This window comes from Centroberyx gerrardi, chromosome 20 (assembly GCF_048128805.1).
Source record: "Centroberyx gerrardi isolate f3 chromosome 20, fCenGer3.hap1.cur.20231027, whole genome shotgun sequence".
Lineage (NCBI taxonomy): Eukaryota > Metazoa > Chordata > Actinopteri > Beryciformes > Berycidae > Centroberyx > Centroberyx gerrardi.
The window spans coordinates 19,367,307-19,389,081 of NC_136016.1; the positions used below are offsets into that span (position 1 = coordinate 19,367,307).

The 21,775-nt window shown below is 41.5% G+C and overlaps 3 protein-coding genes across 5 annotated transcripts; 2 read left to right on the forward strand and 1 right to left on the reverse strand.

Annotated features, from left to right (window-relative positions):
* Positions 1-555: 555 nt before the first annotated feature.
* Positions 556-13,228, reverse strand: eif2ak1 (eukaryotic translation initiation factor 2-alpha kinase 1). Of its 3 annotated transcripts, none has more exons than XM_078290630.1 (15): positions 12,875-13,228; positions 11,211-11,378; positions 10,093-10,229; positions 9,760-9,803; positions 9,558-9,657; positions 9,373-9,453; positions 9,181-9,274; positions 9,023-9,071; positions 8,185-8,569; positions 7,283-7,385; positions 7,086-7,192; positions 2,365-2,479; positions 2,176-2,255; positions 1,764-1,997; positions 556-862 (listed from the first exon to the last, which is right to left on the reverse strand). In XM_078290630.1, the coding sequence occupies exons 1-15, from the start codon at positions 13,068-13,070 to the stop codon at positions 737-739; spliced, it is 2,019 nt and encodes a 672-aa protein (XP_078146756.1). In that variant the 5' UTR covers positions 13,071-13,228; the 3' UTR covers positions 556-736. The 3 variants fall into 3 exon arrangements, with proteins under 3 accessions (XP_078146756.1, XP_071761203.2, XP_071761202.2); XM_071905102.2 differs by having other exon boundaries at positions 7,283-7,389; positions 8,183-8,569; XM_071905101.2 differs by lacking the exon at positions 12,875-13,228 and adding an exon at positions 11,623-11,727 and having other exon boundaries at positions 7,283-7,389; positions 8,183-8,569.
* Positions 3,470-7,069, forward strand: LOC139916288 (ankyrin repeat domain-containing protein 61-like). Its single transcript, XM_071905104.2, has 5 exons — positions 3,470-3,708; positions 4,047-4,141; positions 4,952-5,123; positions 5,599-5,799; positions 6,266-7,069. Exons 1-5 carry the CDS (start codon positions 3,526-3,528, stop codon positions 6,917-6,919), a joined length of 1,305 nt encoding a protein of 434 aa, XP_071761205.2. The 5' UTR covers positions 3,470-3,525; the 3' UTR covers positions 6,920-7,069.
* Positions 13,229-13,901: 673 nt separating the features above from the next.
* Positions 13,902-21,582, forward strand: pms2 (PMS1 homolog 2, mismatch repair system component). The gene is made up of 15 exons (XM_078290628.1): positions 13,902-14,168; positions 14,882-15,021; positions 15,233-15,319; positions 15,436-15,538; positions 16,029-16,212; positions 16,652-16,819; positions 16,948-17,045; positions 17,367-17,466; positions 17,555-17,639; positions 17,730-17,882; positions 18,445-19,330; positions 19,822-19,989; positions 20,101-20,201; positions 20,405-20,574; positions 21,174-21,582. The coding sequence occupies exons 1-15, from the start codon at positions 14,155-14,157 to the stop codon at positions 21,315-21,317; spliced, it is 2,601 nt and encodes an 866-aa protein (XP_078146754.1). The 5' UTR covers positions 13,902-14,154; the 3' UTR covers positions 21,318-21,582.
* Positions 21,583-21,775: the final 193 nt, after the last annotated feature.

Consider the following 21,775-nt stretch of genomic DNA (forward strand, 5'->3'; position numbering starts at 1 on the left):
AGTACACACCTCTGACCTTTGTGTACATGATGTACCGCCGTTATGTGCTCTTTATACCCAAACACATTCAGACTGATTTTTCAGCACGGATAACAAAGATAAAGATTTGAACCTATAGTGCGGCCAATATAGTGTCAACATCGATCTTCAAAAGCCCTTTCACTATGAAATCATTCAACTTGGCTCATAGCCCAATTTCTGCTTTCAAAAAGTCACCCCAAAACAAATAGCCTATGATTAGACATTAATATAAAATCATTGTCAATCAAACACACAGACCAGAAAAAATAGGTTGTGATCTCTATACTGTTATCAAATGAAACCACACAGTTTGTTTGAGAATCCAAATGAGCGTCTAAAAGCCCTAATCAAAATAAAATCCTCCTGGGAAGTCTCACTGTGATTTGTCCAACTGTCAGAAATCATATGAATACTAAAATGTAAATTCAGTTTTTTGAGTAGTTTTCAAGTTGTACTAAATGTAATCCTTTCAAAGTGACATCTGAAATTGCACCACCAATTGCATATTGCATCTCTTAGAAATTCCAGAGGAGATAGAATAAATAAGTTTTATTGTACAGCTGATTGAAGTTAAATAGTTGCACCGTCACATTCAGGTATAGAGGACACACTCACATGCTCAAACACACATTCTACCATTTGCACCAAGTTATTCACATGTGGCACTGGTTGATTAAATCAAGTTTTGTCAGTCTGTTGAGTGTCATCGTCATGATCAGGTCTTGTCTGACTCGGAGAAATGAGTCGAGTTGTGTGAGCTCTGGAACTGACTGAGCCGTCTCCTGAGCTGAACGATCTCCTCCGCCTGTTCCTCAACTTTCCTCTGCAAACCATGGATAACCTGAAGGGGAAAAAAAAGAAAAGAATTGATTGTTAATTATTATTAGGATCCTAATTTTAGAAAAGGTTTCTAATACACTTCAGACTCTGTTTTTTTGTTTTGATTGTTTTTAGTTATGAGTTTGCGTATTTGTGTCCTAGGCACACATAAATCCAAAACTGCATGCATTAAAGTCATCATAAACGTAATTTACGATGATCACATTAATTTAAAAATCCCTTGTGAACTTTAAATCATATTGGTCCCACAGTGGCTATAAGAAATATTAATCCCCCTTGAATTTTTGGCACTTTTTCCATGTTCTACAAAATGAGTTCAAAGTCCATCTGTTTGGGATTTTTGGTCTGAAGTCCATGCAAAGAACTCTTTTCTATCAAAGTGGAGAGGAAATTTATGTCGAAGCATAAAATTCCAATATCAGAAACAGAAAAAAATCTAGTTTGTAAAAGCATTTCCTCTTTACTTGCTTGCCAAAAACATTTCATAATCTATTATTCATACTTTTACACCATTATTCACTTTCATCTTCTCATCCATCTGAGCACTGTTGTTCTGTTCTGCTGTTCTGAGCACACCGTGTTTGTGTTTCCTGTTTGATTATCGATGTTATATAATCCCACATGGGATGAGCCACAAACTGCCATGACACAAAAATAAAATATTCATTCATTCATTCACTCATTTGAGGTATATTTTAGGATATTTATAATTCATTTTCTTTTTAAAATTGCTCTAAATTTTATCTTTGTTGCCAGGAAGTAATCTACTATGTAGATTTTAGACCACAAATCCCCAAATAAATGTATTTTGAACTCATATTGCAGCACAATAAACTATGCAAAAAGTAATGGAAGGGTGAATACTTTTTCTAGCCACTGTACATCCATCCATCCCTCCATACCATGTCTTTACTGCTGAAGAGTTCGCTCTGCAGCAGCTGGGTGGCGTTGGGCCGGACGCTGGGGTCTTTACTCGTCAGCTTCATGACGTGCTTGGCCAGGACGGGCCACCTGTGGCCGAAGGAGTCTGGGATCTTCCCTTCTCGCAGGTCCCCGAGGGTCCGCACCCGCTCCATCTCTGTCCCAAACGGCTGGAAAAGCTCCAGAGCCAGCACTCCTACGCTGTACATGTCCGACTGGGAGAGAAACACCCAGACACATAAAGATTAGACTCATATTTCAGTATAGTTTGAAGATCCTGACTGAGTTAGGCACCGTTATAAAAAATAATTCTAAATGGTAAATGGACTAAAACACCAGTATGGTCCTTTAAAGATAATTCAGCTGTCTTTATTATACTATTATTGTGTTTACCTTTGAATCATAATGGGAGCCCTCCAGTTGCTCTGGTGCAGCATACACAAATGTACCAACACCTGTAGTGTGTGTGGAACCTGCAAAAACGCACCAGATGTGTGTGACTCGAATGCACATAGCACCATCTACTGGTGATTTTCAGAGGTACCATTGTGCTGAAAATATTTAAAGCTACAAAGGTGTTACCACTGCTGTTGGAGGTGGAGCTTTCATGGCCATCCAGTATTATATTCCTGCAGGCCAGGCCAAAGTCTCCAATCCTGACATGGCAGTCTTGCCCATGGAGGAAAATGTTCCTAGGCTGTGAAAAATGAGAGAAATTATAATTAGTTCCATATAATATTAAGTATAATAGTGCAGATTCAGATGTAAATGAAACAAATAACAGTTTCAGGACCTTCTCATGTTACAGGACCTTCTCATACATACTTTTCCCCCATAAAAGCTCTAATCAGGAACAGAAATAACTTATAATGCCATAATCTTATTTTACATTAATTATGGCATTCTATCCCTGTTTTTATGTTCATTCTATGTCTATTTTCATGTGCATTCTATGTATTCTATTCTCATCTTTATCTTATTTTTACTATTATTATCAAGTTTTATGTGAAGCACTTGGTGCATGTAATTTCTTTGTTGTAAAGCACTTTGAGCTGCATTTCTTGTATGAAAGGTGCTATACAAATAAAGTTTATTATTATTCTTATTATTATTCTTATTATTATTATAATGTATGCAAAAAGGTGAACAAGAAGTTGAGGTTTCTGTGATGAGATTCCTAGAGAGTTTGATCATGTGACAATACAAACTGGATGAAGCCACAGTGGAAGGAGAGGGTGTCCAGCTGCTGAGGCATCCAATCAACTATCTGATTCAAATTTGGATGTACTGTACTTTGTTTTCTGCACTTCCAAAGACAGGTTAGTAAACATTTCTTTTGAACAATCTAATTTTTCCTCTTCCTTTCTCAAAATTAAATATTTAACTGCCACTGTCTGTAAGTTCAACCACTTCGAACAGCCTATAGGCCACTCCAGAGTGTGTTATCAGCCCCCATAATTGGCCCCAAAAGCAGCCAGAAGTTATCAGTTGTGACAGAAAGGCCACACATCAAACTTTGACACACGACTCACAAACCTCAATGACAAAATCAGACGAGCCCAGCCCATAAAAGAGAAGCAGCTGTCAACCATGTTTCCTCAAAGTGAGGAAGTGTGACTAAGTAACTGACATTCTCGTGAGACATTTACACTCACGTTTAAAAACCAGAATGACCAGCTTTCAAAACCTCTGCTCACCTTCTGCAAGTCAAGACAGAAGGTAGTGGAGCTGCGATGCCTAACCATGCTGGAGGAGAGCGAGGAGAGCGAGGACAGAAACTGTAACATTACCACGTTTCACGACAATGAATTCTACGTTGCGATTATGGATGAAGATTTGGGACGCATTGATGACATGTCAAGAAAGCATGGGAGCAACTTTCTGATAAAGATACGAGATGGAGGACCCATAAAAGTCATGCACAAGGTAAGTGCAGCGTAACCTTGTTTTGGGCAAATTAGGAATTAGTCATGACAGTTGAAAGACACATCTTGGAAAACACTGTCATGTGGACTAAAATACCTACAGCATTTTAAATACTGTAATATCACAAAATCATACACAGACGACCATGCATGTAGACAGTGATAACCATCGCAAGCTCAATGATTATTCATATTTGTGAAGTGTTTCTGCTCTAATGTGGTCATTCAGGTTAAGAAATGACCTTTAATGAAAATAAAACTGTTTGTAGTGTTAGACAACAGCACATATTTAGTGTGTTTGAACACCCTTCCAGTCTGTCTGGTCTTGTCTTGCCTCAGGGCCTTGCTATCCTCCCCCTTCATTTGGCTGCGTCTTACAGAAGAGTGAAGAGCATGCAGAGCCTCCTGTCAGCAGGGGTGGACCCTGAAATGAGGTTTGCACAAATATGTACACACACACACACGGACAAGAACACGGATACACACACAAATATCACCACCACCTACACTACAATGTAATATGGGGTTGATGTGTCATGGTGTACGCCTCTTGGAGTAAAAAACGGTAACTCCAGCCCCAACTCTGGTTGAGTTGTTTAAATAAACCCATCTGGGTCATAGGATTGGTACATTTCTCAAAACCAAGACTGCGTATTATAGAATACAATTTCACTTTCACTTCCTTGTTACAGCTGCTGTGAAGGCCACTCATACAAAATGACTACCAGTACAATGACACACATTTCACTGGTGCCTTTTATCCCAAATAAACAGGAGTCAGCTCTCCATCTGAATTGAGTTCAGATTTGTACATTCGCTACACTGATACTAAGGCTGAACAATATTGACAAAAAATCTAACAATCTAACAACAAATCTAGCAATTGTGATTTAACCTGCTATTCATATCATCACATTTTTCTTGTAATCGCCTTTTTAGAACTTTAAAATAGTTTAAAGAAAAGTGATTTTGTTAACAAAAAATGTCAGTGTGCAGGATTTACTGATTTTGAGTATGATGAAAGGTTTTCACCAATACTGTACTTGATTCATGGACCAAAGATTACCTGCAGCTCTAAAACACCTTGTTTAGAAATCCATTTTGGACGCAACTCTCTCTCTTAAGCAATTAATTGCAGCCTCTGCAATTTTGAAATTGCAGAAATTCATATTGCGATATCGATTTTTTTTTCTTCTTTGATTAATTGTTCAGCTCTAACTGATGCCTCTCCACACCTTTCACAGGGACCAGCAGGGTCGGACCGCGCTGCACCTGGTCATTAGCGCTTGGCCGTACATCCTGAGTACCTGGCCCAAACCACGCTCCAAGTTCCAGACTGCTGTGAGCAGCAAGCAGCAGCGGGCCGAGGCCTGCCTGCGGCTCCTCTGTGACCACGGGGCTAATGTCAACGCTGAGGTGACCAATCAGTTTTGTATGACAAGTCTCTGTTTAGGGTTCTCAAAAAGCCCCTTTCGCTCTATTCTGTATCTGTGAGATTCAATAGGTAGAGCTTGGCTAACAATGCCAGGGTTAGGGGGTTCAGGTCTCACTGGGCCCCCATGCTACACAGGAATGCCCTCTTGTTCTGTACCTGCTCCAAACTGCGCTCATCCAAAAAGTTGCCTTCAACCGCTTGCCTTTTGCTCCTATTTCTGACTTCTTCTGCAGCACTTCTCTCACAAGAATGTAGTCAGGGCACTGCGGTTCACACCTACCTGTGCACGTTTTACTAGCTGTTGCTTGTAATGATGTCATAGTAATTGAAGCTTACTTTACTGTTACTGAGATTTAAGGTTAAGGGCGTCAGCTAAATGTCTAAAATGAAAATGTAAAATGTCCGGTACTGATAGTATTGTGCCTAAGGCTTGTGTTTATTGCGGTTCTTGTCAAGGTGGAGGGTGAGAGCCGCCAGACGTCTCTCCACCTGACAGTGCGCTACGCGGCTCTGCCGGCAGTCCAGATCCTGTCCAGCTACGGCGCAGATGTTAACGCTGTGGACGGCACCGGGATGACGGCCCTGCACATGGCCTCTGGGATCCTCCACAAGGACATTATGGCCAGCTTGATCAGGCAAGGAGCAGATGTCAATAAGGTTAGTGTTGCCCCCTCTATTTAATTATTTATTTTTCCGTTGTTGAACTTCCTTGTAAATTATTCAATTTTCACATAACACAAAAGACAAACACCGTAGGTCAAGGCCCAAGTAAACCAGAGAACACTCAAATCCCGACAGAGGACAGCAAAGAGAATACTCTAGTGGAAAAAAATAAAAGACATTTCAGCCCTCCATATCCATGTTTCAGCTGTTATGGGAATCCTGAACAGTTTGATGCTCAGTTGAATGCCTTGAGAGCAAATATTAGTTTTGGTCTTAGCATGCTTGTTGCATAAAGTTTTGGAAATCTAATTGATTTTGGTATTGATAATAATAGTAGTGGTGGAATTAGGTGGTTAATCCATTCCTGGTGTCATGTTAAGCTTCAGGTTTTGTTCAAATATATGCTTGAAACTCTGTCTGTATTTCATGAAATTAACGTACACTGTTGTATGTTTTGAAGGGGATGAAACAGTCTGGGAACACTCCTCTGCACCTGGCTGGTTCGGCAGCAACTATGAGGAACACTAAAACCTCGGAGGAAGACATGAGCTGCATCTCTGAGCTCCTGGAGCAGGGGGCGGAGCCCGACGCGGTGAACAAGGCCGGCAGGACGCCTCTACAGGAGGCCTGCAGCGGGGGCAACGAGGCGCTGGTGGACCTGCTGCTGCGGTACGGAGCCGACATCAACAAGCTGACCAGAGCAGGAGAGAACTGTCTGTTCCTGTTCCTGAACCACATGCCCAATGTGAGGCACGGCTCTCTGCTGGTGAAACTCCTCAGCCTCACCTCCCCATTCACTGTCTACAACCAAGATGGCCTCCTGCCCTCCACCTTGATGCTAACACGGTTCTGCAAGCAGAGACTCCAGCTGCTGAACCTGACTCAGCAGCCCAGGAGGCTTCAGGACATTTGCAAGATTCAAATCTATCTAAAACGTGGCCGGGGCAAGAGAGAAGAGTTGAGAAAGATCCTGCCTGAGAGGTTATATGACTTTGTCTTCAACTGCTGGCAGAATACACACAGCATCTCCTTTGTGGCAGATGATGAAACGGATTCCTTTAGCAACTTGTCTGACTTTTCTGCTGCTTGGCATCTGTCTGTCATGCCGAACTGAAGCTGACTACGAGAGGAGGTGGGAGGATAATTTAAATACAGACACCTGAGCTCAGTCTGTGAACCCTCAAATGCCTCAAATCTGATCTATCTCACCAAAGACAAAATCCGTCAAAATCTGCTTTATCCAATCAAATAAAATCTGCTGCACTTGCAAAGCACATTACCTTTAAGTCTCTGTGCATGATTCCCCTGGAGTGAATGTATTCCACGCCTTCAAGTATTTTTCTCAGCAGGTTGAGTGTGCGCTCTGCATCCACGCTCCCATAAGGACCTGAAAATACAAATGTACAAAGTATTTATTATCCAAACTCTATGTGGGTCTGTCAATGCATGTGTTAATGAGTCATAACAGAATAATTACATCTGGTGGCATGTTCCTCTTTGGGCATGGCGTTCCTCTCAGAGATCCAGTCCTTCAGAGAGCGTTCACACAGCTGCATCTGGATGTACAGCATCAGGTGGAACTGAACCACGGAAAAAAAAAAGAACAATAACTACTAGAAAACTACGCATCCTTTTTGAATGGAAGGAAAAATGTACATTTCACTGCAACACTCGTTTCTGTACTTGCACAAGGTTTTAATGCAGAGTTTTTGTGTCACATGACGGACTAAATGCTGTTTCAGAGCCTTTTCGACCCTGCAAGGACTTGTAATTTCTTTTAATATGTTGGCATGAAATTGGTCATATTTAAAGATATTCAAAGACATTGAAAATGTTGGCTATCAACAGCTTCAATCCATAAATAAATGTATTGGCCTTTAAAAACCCATAGTGGCCGAACCCCAACATTCAGTACTATGTCCACCTCTGTTTTACTGATTCTATTTTTCCAAATAGGCCTGTACTTTTGCTTTTTGAAGAAAAGAAACAGACAAAACAAAAACAGAAGCTGACGCTACCAAACTTGCACACAGACGCATCTCTTTTTGAGCTGAGCTTAACAATATCAGAATCTTTTATGTTCTCCAAAATAATAGAAAAGAGGAACCACTTATAATGCAAAAAGAAGAGTATTTATTCAAGCTAACAGTCGCAAAGATGAAAACACGTACTTAGGCTGTGAAACAGTAAATATGGCGATACAATACATGCACACTTTAGGTAACACGTTTCAAGTGGATCCACTCTCCATCAGGCAGCTTTACACTGAGCAACAGGCATTTCATCTTAGCAGCTTTGTTCCCCTCTCTTTACTTTTCTAGTATTTTACATCCTTGGGATCCCTTTTCCACATTCACTGAAGCATCTTAGACCACCTACCTCTTTAGAAGGCTTGGCTGTGTGTTTGTCAGCCCACTGCTGACTCTCCATGTCGATGCAGGAGTTGTTGTTCAGCTCCACGTTCCTCCTGCTGGAGTCGTCCTCCAGCAGCACTGAGCCGTCCCAACTCACGGCGGGACATTTGGAGTTCTTCACGGGGCTTCGCTGACCCAGGAACGCACAGGGGACGTAGTTCTCCGGGATGCGGCGCATCGTCTTGGGACAAAGCACCTGGCCCTTCTCCTGGTTAGGGACTAAGACTTGGACAGGCTGGGTTTCCCTTGGAAGTACTTTGGCACTTGAAGCGGTATCTGGCTGTGAGTGACTGCTGCTTTGAAAGATGATTGAGGAGCCGGTGCTGCTGTAGTCAGGGCTTTCATCAGTACTGCGAAGAAAGGACCGAGATAGATGTAGGGAATTGCAGCAAATGACTTGGGACAAATATCTTACCCAGTGTCTGAAATTAACTTTTTGGTTCACCTGCCACAGGCTGGTAAACTAAAAAGATTTACTTGCCAAGAATATTTTTTCAACTAAGTTTCAACTAAGGTCATGCTAGTTCAGAGGAAAAGTTTGCAGAAGTTTAGACACTACTGCTTTGTGTAGAGCAGTGAAACAGGCATCCAATCAACAGGCTAATTTGATTTGTTGACAGTCACAGAGAGTGTACGGTGGTCAGCAGGGACAAAGTTTCAGAACAAGTAATGACCAAATACTGTAAATAACTTCTAAAAGCATTCAGATGTTATCTTATATTCAAATGACCCTTATTGTTATTATTGACAAATTTTACCAGCATTAGCACTTGGCGAGTGTTAATGTTGGACGCTGATCTTACCTATCTTGCTGTGCAGGTGAATCCAGTGCTGGCAGGGGAGATTGGGGGTCTGCAATAGAGAAGGCTCAAAATTAAAGCTTGTCCAATGATGTGAGAGAACAATACCTTCATTCATTTCAGCACAAGAAATTGTCCCAGGGCAGCAGGCGAACACTCACACGCTGTAGGTTGGACATGCTCCATCCAAGCAGTGTGATAGCCCACGATATTTACATGCTGCAGGCTGGACAACACCTTGGCCTCCCGGAGGACCTGGAGAGAAGCCAAAGACAAAAAAACACTTATTAGTTACCGCAGGTGTGTGTGCCATCTCAGGTCTATCAACATGATAGACGTCCGGGTTAGCCCACCTTCATGCAGTCATCCCTTGAGACGTTTTTGATGAGAATTTTCTTCACAGCATAATCCTGGCCATCCAGCTTGTTTGTAACCTACAAAATGAAGTAAAAGATGATATGGTGGTGGTATTGGGCCAGACAACTCTCGTCCTTGATAAAAGCATGTTTTAAAGAATGGAGCAGTGTGAGTGAAGTACCTTAAAAACCTTGCCATAGGATCCTTTTCCAAGTCTGCAGATCTCTTCAAACTCACTGAGATATCGTGACGTCTGCGCTTGAAACAGTCCCTCTTTAGGTCTGTGGGAAGGTGAAAGCAATGCTCTTACTCAATATACAAATATTCCTCGAAAGCAACTCAGCATTCAAGCTCACTCCACATAAAAGAACGAGTGCTCCTACCTTACAGCAAGGCTCTGTGCGTCTGTGTTAAGAAGGTGTTGGCCCTGTGAAATGACATGATGAAGATAAGCACAGTTACAACAATAAACACTGACAGTAGATTACAACCAGGGGAAATAGATAAAGATAATTTTGAATCCAGAAATCCATCGGTCTACATTTCCCTCAATACATGCATTTTCTTTTAATTTGTACACGCCAAAATGCAGCATTCATGGCAGTAGCATCCCACCTATACACACACACACATTTGGAAAAATTCCCTCACTTACATGGCCTTATAGATTATCCCCAAAACAAATAAATATAGGACAATCACAATCTAGGGGTCACCTGTGGAAACAGAGAGGAGCTGGCAGCGTGCAGCAGCTCAGTGAAGGCCCGGTTGTGCTGCAGTCTGACGGTGCTGAACTCGTCACTGATGGCCAACGGGGAGAGGAGGTTCATGGCAGCTAAACGTTGGCCAATCACTGTGGGGGAGAAAGAAAAGCATGAGGGCGCAAAGAGTGAATTTATGACTCAGTTAAATGATAATCTCACTGTGCGTCACACGGCCTGAATGCATGTAGTGACAGACTGCTGAATCCGTATATACAAAGTGATATGTAGCGTCTAGAGTATAATCTAAAGGAGGTGGACAAAATTACAGAAACATCACATGAAACAGGACTTTACAGGTTTTTATGGGCATTTATTCATTCATTCATTCATTCATATATTTATTTATTTAAGATTTAAGATATTTATGGGAGGGCTGCCTTTCAGAAGCCGCTTGTATCCAAGGCCAATGTAGAAAGGAGCGTAACCTGGTGTAAGGAGCACAAAACCTGAATCCCTGTGCAATGGGAAAAAAACTAATATCGTCTAATGAGTGATCTTTCATCCTTATTCAACTTCTGTTATTGTCCCACACTGTCAACTTGTACTACACACAAAGTCCTGTTGTCCCTGTGTGTGTGATATTATGCACTTCTGCTCCTATATGCTATGTTTAAACCTTTTAGGGTGTGATAGGTATGGAACCTAACAACATTTTACAAATAAGTACCTAAGTGCAAAGTGCAAAACGGAAAACACCTTTTACAGGGTTCCTACACAGTTTCAATTACATTTTGAGACTTCGATACAATTTACGTAGACAGTCGTCTTGTCCCTACTAACTGCCATATCACTCCATGGATGATGAAGATTATTCTTCACAGTGACAAATACCAGAATATTACCAGAGATGACAGGGGTCTAAACAACAGGAACTGTGTAGTTGCATGTACATCGGGACATTATAACAATATTTTTCCATAATTTTCTAAACATTTTTTGTACAATTTCAAAACTTTTCAACACCTGGAATATACCCAATTCTTTTTCCATACATTTCCATACTTTCCGGACATGTGTAGGAAGGAACACAGTAATCTCTGTCAATTCCATGAGAAAATGTCAACAGCTACCTTTGAACAGCATGCGTGAGCGTGCTGGATTACTCTCGTAGACGAAGCACAGGTGCTCCAGCAGGGAGCCCAGGAGGAGGTGGTTGGGGATCGCAGAGGCAAACTCTTGGATGGACGGGTAATGCTTCCCAGCCATCAGCACTTCACGGTTATTATCTGAGTCAGTAGCTGAGAATGCAAAAAAAATGGCAAAAATGAGAAAGAGGAAGCAGTGGCGTTGAACGTTAGTGAAAGATGACAATAAAAGAATCAGCTTCGTTTTTTTCATGCTTCCTTTTCTTGCAAACTTCTTACAATGAAACTTGCCCTTGAATGCTTCATTAATGCAGGGATTGTAACACACAACAAACAGTTCACATTCATATTTCCACTATGTTTTTTTTTCTCTACACAAGAACCACAGCTGTCTTACCTTCAGCAATAACTCGCGCTATCAGTTCAACAATGTCTTTTTCCCCTGGGTCCATTTTTCTGTATAAAACACTTGCAGTGTAATATCAAGAACCCAGAGCTTCACCTCCAAGGAAGCAAATGAGCCCATCTTGTTTATACATAAGGGGGTGTGTGCTCAGTGGTAACGCTTATCTGCCTGGTCCAGCACACAGCGGCCCCCTCCCCTCCACCTACTGTATATGTAATAAACATATGACCGGGGCAGAGAGGGGGTGCCGTGTGCCAGAAAGAAAAGGAGTGGCCATGTTGTCTGGCAAAGTTCCCCAACACTCCTTTAGGCTACTTTCATTTCATCATATCGCAAGATGTGTGGAGCGGAAGTCTACTGACTCACCATCTAAGTAGAAATTCAGTAGAGCCTAACTGATCAGCCCAACTGACACTATACCTTTAATCTGCAGTTTTAAATAGGAATTCAACTCACAGTCATCTTAATTTATCTTTCGTAATTCATTCTCTTTTTATTTATCTGTTCCACATTTTACACCCTGATGACCTCAAATACTATTCACAAACTACTATACCATGGTATTCCCATGACTTAACTTAATCTTAACAGATTTGCATATTTATTGACAAACAGTTAAATGTGGCCTGTGTACACTGGGGTGATGAGGTGGTTCTCAAGTGTATATTATAAATATTTTAGACATTTTCATACTGCTCTGGTTTTGAAACAGGGTTTGATTGAAATCTTAGGCCTACACTTTATAGAAAATGTGATATACCAACTGTTTTATCTGTATTATCTGACAGACTGGGACAAGCAGGAATTAAATTTGGCTAAAACCCAGGTTTTCAGTGGAAATATATTGTGATAATATAATGAGAATGAATAATGTCGTCTAAATTGATTCAATTACTTTTTGAAGATTTCAGACTTTGTTTTGACATTACCATAGCCTACAGTTCAATGCAATGAGCAGCAATTTGATTATTTAACGTGATTTTGCATATGTAAGCCATATCCTGACAGCTATCGATATCGACAAAAAATCCTTGTGATTATTGTGACACTGATTTTAACCATATCGCCGAGCCCTAGGTAGACAGGCACGTGCTTTGTCATAGTTGAAAAGATGGTGGTTTGTTTTTCTATCAAGGTGTCAAGCACCGCTGAATAGCTCCGCCCACCAAAGTTCACCTACTATAAAGGTTCAGTACACCGAATGACTGAGTATAGTAGTAAGTACAGTAGTAACGCTGCTTACTATCAAACTGGGCGTCTTCCTCGTCCTCTTCGCTTGTCAAACTGAACAGACTTCTCTCATGTCTCCTGGTTGAAAAGTTGACAGTTGACAGGTTGCGGCGAATCAAGACGTTGCTCATGCCTCCGCTGCTGCTGTTGCTGGAACATTCCTCCGACCGGAGTCCGTTGAACATTTTTATGTGTGAATAATGAAGCATTGACGACCATCAAAGTATTCTTTTTTTAAAACTTGACCAATCAACAACGACACCTACCCCATATCTGCGTTTGGATAAGTCCCATGTCTAAAACGGCTTGTTAAAGTTCAGTTGTTTAGACGTTACATTGTATGATCCTAGCATAAAGTCCCACACGGTCGGTCAACTGGCGGCCATGATTCAACTAACACATGTGAAGGGACCGTCTGACAATATGAGCGACAATAGAAAAAGGAATAAACTCATTAAAAATATTTTACACAAAATAACAGCATAAGCCCTGCTCGTAACGTGTGTCCTGCAAGAAGTAGAAGTCCTATATTGAACCCCAGCACGAACGGCACTGCAACAAGATTTCTTCGTTTATATACACTACGTGGCAGTTATACATGCACCCTAACATCTCAACAGCATTTGGTCACAAATCCTGGCGAGATGATGAAATGTTACAAAGTTTGGGGACTCAAAAAGAAACAGCTACTGGGCTCGCTCATCATAGAAAATGATGAGTTTGTTTGTTTGTATCGTTTGTTATTACAACCTGTGTGCAAACAGCAGGAGGTATTATCATGATATGCTCAGCTGATTTTTAGGGAAAACATTAATATACGTATTTTGCATTAATACAGTTGTAATACTAATCTTAAGAGCAAATTACACCATAGCCATGCTTTCATCTCAGAAAACGTGCCATAATTGTAATCGTGTTGTTTTGCGCTCTGTTTTGTATATAAAGTACCGTATATAAAGATTAACTGCGCAGGTCAGTGCACAGTTGACGCTCGCGAATAATCAAAGCGCAACTCCCTGTAGCGCGCGGAACAGCTTCACTTCACGCTTTACTGTTGTGTTTACAAAGTGAATATGCAAAGCGGTTGCATTGATGATGATTGATTTGAGCTCTAATGAAAACAATGTAGCCTACATTAAGTTACATGAATGACAACTAGCAGGCATTATCTCTTCTCTCTTGCTCGGTTTCCGTTTAGAGGAAGTCACAAATGAAAACCAGGACGCATTACATGCTGCACGCTGCTGAAAACACCGTGCTAGTTGCCTGAAGCTTTTCTACTCCAGATTAAAGATGACTGATGCTTGGTAAGTTACCAAACTATTTTTGAATAACTTTTTTAAACTATGGTCATCTATAACGTTAGAGTTCTATTCCGTTTTATTAGGCCCGATAGTTGTCTTGTATACAGAGATAGCAATGCTAAACTTCACTCAAAAACCTGGCAGTTTCATGTGGCCTTGCTTATCGCCAAAGATATATACCGCCTGGAACGTAGCTTGAGGCTTTTTACGAATGCTAAGGAGTCACTCTTCAATTCGGCATGCAGCCAATACACCAAGCAGCACTTATTTTAATACAATTTCACGATTCAATACAATTGGGTCACCTGCTATTCCCATACTCACTTTACACCAAAATACACTGCGGAGGGCGGTAGCGAGCAGTGAACCAGTTCTAAAAGTTGAAAATCTATTAAAATAATGTGCTGCTTGGTCTGCATATGTATGCCGAATACAGCAGTGGACACTAATGATTAGCTTAAGGTCTCAAGTCAAGTTTCATAAGGTATGTGTGTTTGCCAACAAGCAAAGTCACAGAAAAGTGCGATTTTTTAATGGCGTTTCGCTTGACATTCTCTCCACAAAAGAGAACATATCGGGGCTTATTCCATCTGCGTTATTTGCTAGAGAGCTGTACATGTGTAAATATGTCCCTGTAACATTTATTCAGCACAAGTAGAAGCCATTACACAGTGCTGTCAGTCGCACCCAATGCTTTCTTTCTTTCCTCTCAGCAGCTCTGAACCAGCTGGAGCCATCAAGGCCATTGACAGGCACTCGGTGCATCAGATCTGCTCCGGACAGGTGGTGCTGACTCTGGCCACTGCTGTCAAAGAGCTGGTGGAGAACAGCATCGATGCAGGGGCCACCAATGTTGGTACGCAAAGATGTGTCTCAACAGGGAGGGTTCTCACTTGAGTATTGACACTTTATATAGTGTAAAGGAATCATCTGCATAACAGGATTTACAGTCAACAAGAGATTTTATTACTTAATTAACAGAACTTATATCTATTTTACTGAGGCAGATTATGAGCTTTCTTGTCATTGTGGTGTTACGAACAGTATTGTATCTTTGCATGTTCCAGATGTCAAGCTGAAGGATAGTGGAGTTGAACTGGTGGAAGTGTCGGACAATGGGAAAGGAGTGGATGAAGCCAACTTTGAAGGACTGAGTAAGTGTTACCTTTTTTTCTCCTGTCAGTGCTGTTTTTGTGCACTGTCAATACATCCTGGTCAAGATTCACCTGTTCATCTTGAGCAAAAGAATCCTCTTCCCTCTGTTCCACAGCGTTGAAGCATCACACGTCAAAGCTAAAGGATTTCTCTGATCTGATCCATGTTGAGACGTTTGGCTTCAGAGGTGAAGCCCTCAGCTCTTTATGTGCTCTGAGGTAAAACAGTTCTACGTTCACATATAGTGACATTATTGAACAGTTGGCCATACATAAAAATGAGCTTGAACCATAGGCTTGAACACTTCTTCGAAACGCTTTATTAAAAACTACCCCGCTAAATAGGCAAACTCTTTGGTACAGGTATATACCGTTTATTTTCCTTTAAATTGGGCTTCTTAACATGTCATCTTGTTGAAACCTTCCCAAACATTATATTCCTGAATTGAGAATACCAGCCTCCCATGAGAATGAAAGATCTTGTTTATTACAATTGACTGACTTGATTGATGGATTTTACCTACATTATCAGACAATAGATGTCTCAAAAACAAACTAAAACAAATGATTCTGTCTGGAGAAATGCACTTTATAGGGTTAGGGTTAGTGAACGGTTTCAAATTAGGACACAGTTCTACACAGACTTCAATTTTGTTGCCACATCATCAGCTTTGCCCCTACCCCTTCCCCCCTTGCCTCCTTGCCCCAGTGACCTGAGTGTGGTGACGTGCCATGAGTCCGCCCAGGTGGGGACCAAGCTGGTGTTCGATCACAACGGCCACTTGGTGCAGCGCTCGCCTCATCCCCGGCAGCAGGGAACCACAGTCAGCCTGCAGCAGCTCTTCTCCACCCTGCCCGTCCGACACAAGGAGTTCCAACGCAATATAAAGAAGGTCGGTTATAAACATGATGTTTTGGGCATCTACTGTAGATTAGATCTGAAATTATGAGAATGACGGGTGTCAGTGTTTTTAACATAACATACTTCACTTTAAAAACAACCCAAGTAAAACTCTTCTCTGAGGTTTCCAATCATCATGAGACTTGAAATAAAGTTATATTTGGTTATCTGTGGTTATTTGTAGTTATCTATACAGTAATAATCAATGGCTATCTTTGGTTATCAATGGTTATCTGTGCTGTATATATGGTTATCTATGGTTATCTATATAGTAATTATCTGTGATTATCTTTGGTTGTCTATACAGTACTCTGTTGACATTAACATTAATCTGTCCTTTTCCCACTCAACCTGATATCTTTATTTATTACTTGAGACTATACTACAATGGCCAATAAAATGCCCAATCCGTCATTCTGTTGTGCTTCCAGGAGTACACCAAAATGATACATGTGCTGCAGTCCTACTGTATCATCTCTACTGGAGTGCGCATCACCTGCTCCAACCAGACTGGGCAGGGGAAACGCAGCCCAGTGCTCAACACCAGCGGCAGCCAGAGTATGAGGGACAACATAGGAGCCGTATTTGGACCCAAACAGGTTGGAACATCAGCTTGACTTTTTTCTTGAAGACACTGTTAATTTGCAAGCTACAGATATTGTTAATATGACCTGCAGGTTGTATTGTTTGGTTTCCTGAAGAACTTGGCTGTGTTTTGTTTCTGCAGATACAGAGTCTGTTGCCTTTTCAGCAGACGTCTCCTACAGAAAATGTTAAGGAAGACTATGGACTCAAGGAGGCAGAACTACCCAAAGATCTCTTTACGTGAGTGACACCTAAGGATGGGACAATAACCGGTATTACTATATATCGCGGTAAAAATCAATAACAGTTATATTGCCCAAAAGAGGGAGGGCTATAATAATAATTAATATATTCATAGCATATTACAGTACTGTTTATAAAGTATTAATCTTTTTAATAATCATTGAGATAATATCGTATATTGAGATAATTTTGGTCAAGATAATCATAGTATGAAATTTTTATATTGGCAGAGGCCTAGTGGCACCATTGCATGGGAATCCTGTGTATTCTCCTTCTCTGCTAACGAAGCAGAGTATTTTCACTAATTGTGTGTTGCAGCATCACTGGGTTTGTGTCGCGGGGAGACCACGGTGTTGGGAGAAGCGCCACAGACAGACAGTTCTTTTTCATCAACAACCGGCCATGTGATCCCCTTAAGGTCATTACTGTTCAGTGGATTTAAAGGGTAAATTAGGGGTGAGGGAGTCGTATTTTGAGCCTAACCTCTGCTTATTCTCATCTTGTAGGTGACCAAACTTGTAAATGAAGTATATCACATGTACAACAGACATCAGTATCCGTTTGTTGCCTTGAACATAGCCGTTGCCTCAGGTAAGAAAATAGGCACATATCAAAACGGAGGTTAATCTGGAAACTCACCATTACCTCCCTGTGTTAAATTTTTTTGTGGTGTTATTTCAGAGTGTGTGGACGTGAACGTAACGCCAGACAAGCGTCAGATTTTCCTCCAGGAGGAGAAGCTGCTGCTGGCTATCCTGAAGACGTCGCTCATCACCATGTATGAGGCAGGGGTCAATAAGATCAGCCTCAACCACACTGCCTTACCCAGCACCAGTAAGAACACAGCATTACATTTAGCCTGCATATCAGTGGTTAAGAATATTCATGTGTATAGTAATATAAAACATAGCATGGTAATATCAATAGCGTAGCAAAAGCACTGAGAGGGAGTTTTTTAGTTTATGAATGATTTTGTGTAGACCTAGGGCTGGGCAATATGGACAAAATTAGTATCACAGAGATCATAAGAAATTATTTCGATATCAATTTATAACAATAAGTGCTTACATATAAAATCACATGTTAAATTATCAAATTGATGTTCAGCACATTGAACTGCATGGTAATATAAAGTACAGTATGGCAAAACTCTTTAATTTTCAAATATTACTGCCAAATTTGTTTTAGATTTCTTTGTGAGAGATTTTAATTAGTATTTGCCTTTATAATTAATTTAGAAACAGAATTGGATAACAATATCATTATTTCATCATGATATGATCCTATTCAAAGACGCTATTATTGAATTATTGCCCTACGTAGACTTCAATTCAAGTGAATGCACTGATAAAAGTTCACTCTGTAGATTTCATTTTGAGTGTTCATCTCTCTGCAGCTGCCCACAAACCCGTGGAGCCAAGGCCTGAATCGGAACGGTGTCGGGTCGTCCCGTCTAACGAGAACGTCCCAGAGGCGGGAGGGGACGCCGAACCAGTGCTTCGAAGCCCCAGGTCGTCTCTAAACCTGGCTGGGCTAAAAGCTGCTTTCTCAAACCACCACAGCTCCGGTAACGGGACCAAGTCGAGTTCCTCAAAAGCTGCCAACAGCGGCCCGGCGCAGAAAACACTGCAGTCTTTCTTTAAGGGCTCGGAAAACACTCCCACCCACAGACCAAGTTTACAATCTCCTTTGAAACCCACAAGAGATGTAAGTAAACGCTCCCCAGTGGGAAGGTCGGTGCTGGATGGGTTCAGGTATGGAAGGACACCGGGCAGCGATGTAGACTCTGGGAAAGACAGCGCCTTGTCCGACTGTGACTCCACTACAGCAACACCTGACAGTCTGTATTGTGGGTTAGAGTTCAACTCTCCTGAACTGGTGATTGACAAACCAAGTATCAAAAACGAGACAGTTGAAGAACCTTCAGATGAGACTCAAGATGTTCCTGAACACCTGGAGCCGCAGACTGAACCATGTACTTCCAATGAGGACTCTAACCTGAGTCCAGAGGCCAAGAGAGCCAGGAAAGGGGATCACAAATCCACCTCTCATGCATCCTGTTCTGAGGGATCCTCCATCTCTAAGGTGGACGCTCCAGTCCGCGTACAAAAGAGGACGGTTCCTGTCCAGTTCTCATTAGGAGAGCTGGCAGGCAGGGTGAGGAGGCTGCAGGACCAGCGGAAGCAGAAGGCCAGCGATGAGCTTCAATACAGACGCTTCAGGGCCAAGATCAACCCAGGAGAAAACCAAAGTGCAGAGGATGAGCTGAGGAAGGAGATCAGGTAGGATGCTACTTGGTCTGCCATTACTTCTTCAGTCCAGTGACCGATAGTGCAGTGTAATTTACAGTAGGGATGGGATGGGACGATATGCTTAACTCACGATATGAGTCGATACGCGATATGGGGTTCACGATTCAATACAACCACGATACGATGGAGTATATATAGGTTATGTGCAGAATTAAGCTTATTTCTGAGCCACAAATCATTCTAGCAATGGCACTGGCTTTCTAGAATGTAAACAACAATTGAAAAATGTCATTACAAAGTGAAAATAATATAATTTCTATGGAGAGCTTGTGAAATTGTGATGGACAAGCCGTCTCATTTGTGATTACTACAGCAGAATAAAATGGAGCTGATATCACGATTCATTGTTCTGCCCCACGATACGTATCGACACTTTTTTGCATTGCCATATATTGAATTTTGATTTATCGTCCCACCCCTAATTTACAGCACACTAAAATAGCTTTCTTTCATCCCCACAGTAAAGACATGTTCAAAGAGATGGAGATCATCGGTCAGTTCAACCTGGGATTCATTATCACCAAACTCAACTCGGACATCTTCATGATTGACCAGCATGCCACAGATGAGAAATACAACTTTGAGATGCTGCAGCAGCACACTGTGCTCCAAGGGCAGAAACTCATAGTGTAAGAATCCACAGCTGTACATAAATCTTTGCACTAGATTGATTACATTTATTGTCTTTAGTGCTTTTAGCTAAATATTCATGTTTTTGTGTTGTTCTGTTGTGTTTCCAGCCCTCAGAACCTTCACCTCACTGCCGTCAGTGAGAACGTACTCATGGAGAACGTCGAGATTTTCAGAAAGAACGGCTTTGATTTCCTTATTGATGAGGAAGGTATGAACCGTTTATGTGAAACTGTGCTTTGGCCTAAGAGACTGAGAGCGCCCACTTACTGTATAAGAATGGTTAAACCTCAACTTGACTGTTGATTTCGTTTTTTCAGCATTTTTGTATTATCCTCAGATCAAATATACTGAAGCTATAGACTTGTTTCTATTGTTATAAAAAGTGAAACATCCTTCTTGTTGTGATCATAGGCCAGGTGATGGAGAGGGTGAAGCTGGTGTCTTTGCCCACCAGTAAGAACTGGACATTCGGCCCAGCGGACATCGAGGAGCTGATCTTCATGTTGAGCGACAGTCCGGGGGTCATGTGCCGACCGTCCCGCGTCAGACAGATGTTCGCCTCCAGGGCTTGTCGGAAATCTGTGAGTTCATACTGATGACAAATACTGTATCGCTTACCAGTCATCATTAGAAGTTGGCAGTTGTCCAGTTGGCAGGTAAAATTTGCCTACTAACCACTGTGGCTGGTGGACAAAAAAATATATATTTTCCCACCTTGATCACTAGTGCTTAACTATATGTATATGTAGTATGGATTACTTGCACTTCAGATTTATTAGTAATTAGAGTACTTGCCAGTGGTGGAAAGAGTACTAGAATATCCTACTCAAGTAGAAGTATTGTTACTTTGCTAATATTTCCTGTGAACGGCTCCACAATTTGTCAGTTAACGACTGTCCAATTTCTGATGCTTCTAAAGATACTACAACATTTGTACACTGGATGTGATTTAAAATGTAGCCAAGTACTCCAGCAAAAACATACTTAAGTAAAAGTAAAATTACTGACTTGAAATTTTCAAAAAAGCACAAGTACACAAAAAAGCTACTCAATTAGTTACTTCCACGTTTGGTAATTGCATAACATATTCAAATTGTTGTACTTTTAAGGCCTTTGTATTCCACACAGACGCAGCCAAATGAAAAGCTGTTCAACAGTGCGATGTGATTTTCCTCCTCAGGTGATGATCGGCACCGCTCTGAGCGCCGGCGAGATGAGGAAGCTGGTGGTTCACATGGGGGAGATCGAACAGCCGTGGAACTGTCCTCATGGCCGGCCCACCATGAGACACCTGGCCAACCTGGACATCATCTCACAAGACTGACGGTCTCCAGGATGTGGGAGGAAACTGACTGAGAGGCTCACACTGCACTTGGCTTCCAATGATTGGACTGTGACTTTGGGCACTTCTGTGTCTGAGCTAAAGTGTTAAACATCACCTCTGTTGATGCTTTCATACACTGAAGATTTATTTCCAATGATTGTATTTTTTTTGTTGTCTTTGTCTTAATGTTTTTTCTGACCTGCATTTTTATTTGTGTGTATCACACTACGATTATAGCCTCAAAGTTTTATATTTTTACGCACTAAGTAGCTAGGACAAAAAAAAAGATTAAAGGCATTTTGCTTGTCTATTTTTGTCACTGTAGTGGTATGAATAAGGTGAAATCCTTGTTGGACCAGTGAGGGGTTTACTTTTCGACGACATAGGTAACCTTTTTGAACTAGTACAGGTGCCGTAGTGGTAGCGCGTTCCACTAAAGGCTCACCGTTGCCACGGAG

Bases quoted from the DNA above. Each gene is read 5' to 3' on its own strand.
- LOC139916288 (XM_071905104.2), top strand. From the start codon at position 3,526: ATGCTGGAGGAGAGCGAGGAGAGCGAGGACAGAAACTGTAACATTACC. The intron at 4,142-4,951 runs GTTTGCACAAAT...CACCTTTCACAG, and splicing joins GGGGTGGACCCTGAAATGAG to GGACCAGCAGGGTCGGACCG. The intron at 5,800-6,265 runs GTTAGTGTTGCC...TATGTTTTGAAG, and splicing joins AAGGAGCAGATGTCAATAAG to GGGATGAAACAGTCTGGGAA.
- eif2ak1 (XM_071905102.2), bottom strand. From the start codon at position 13,070: ATGCTTCATTATTCACACATAAAAATGTTCAACGGACTCCGGTCGGAG. The intron at 10,230-11,210 runs GTAGCTGTTGAC...TCTCCCCCACAG, and splicing joins CTCACGCATGCTGTTCAAAG to TGATTGGCCAACGTTTAGCT. The intron at 9,454-9,557 runs GTACTTCACTCA...TTCATTTTGTAG, and splicing joins CCTATGGCAAGGTTTTTAAG to GTTACAAACAAGCTGGATGG.
- pms2 (XM_078290628.1), top strand. The intron at 15,320-15,435 runs GTAAGTGTTACC...TCTGTTCCACAG, and splicing joins AGCCAACTTTGAAGGACTGA to CGTTGAAGCATCACACGTCA. The intron at 16,820-16,947 runs GTTGGAACATCA...TTGTTTCTGCAG, and splicing joins CCGTATTTGGACCCAAACAG to ATACAGAGTCTGTTGCCTTT.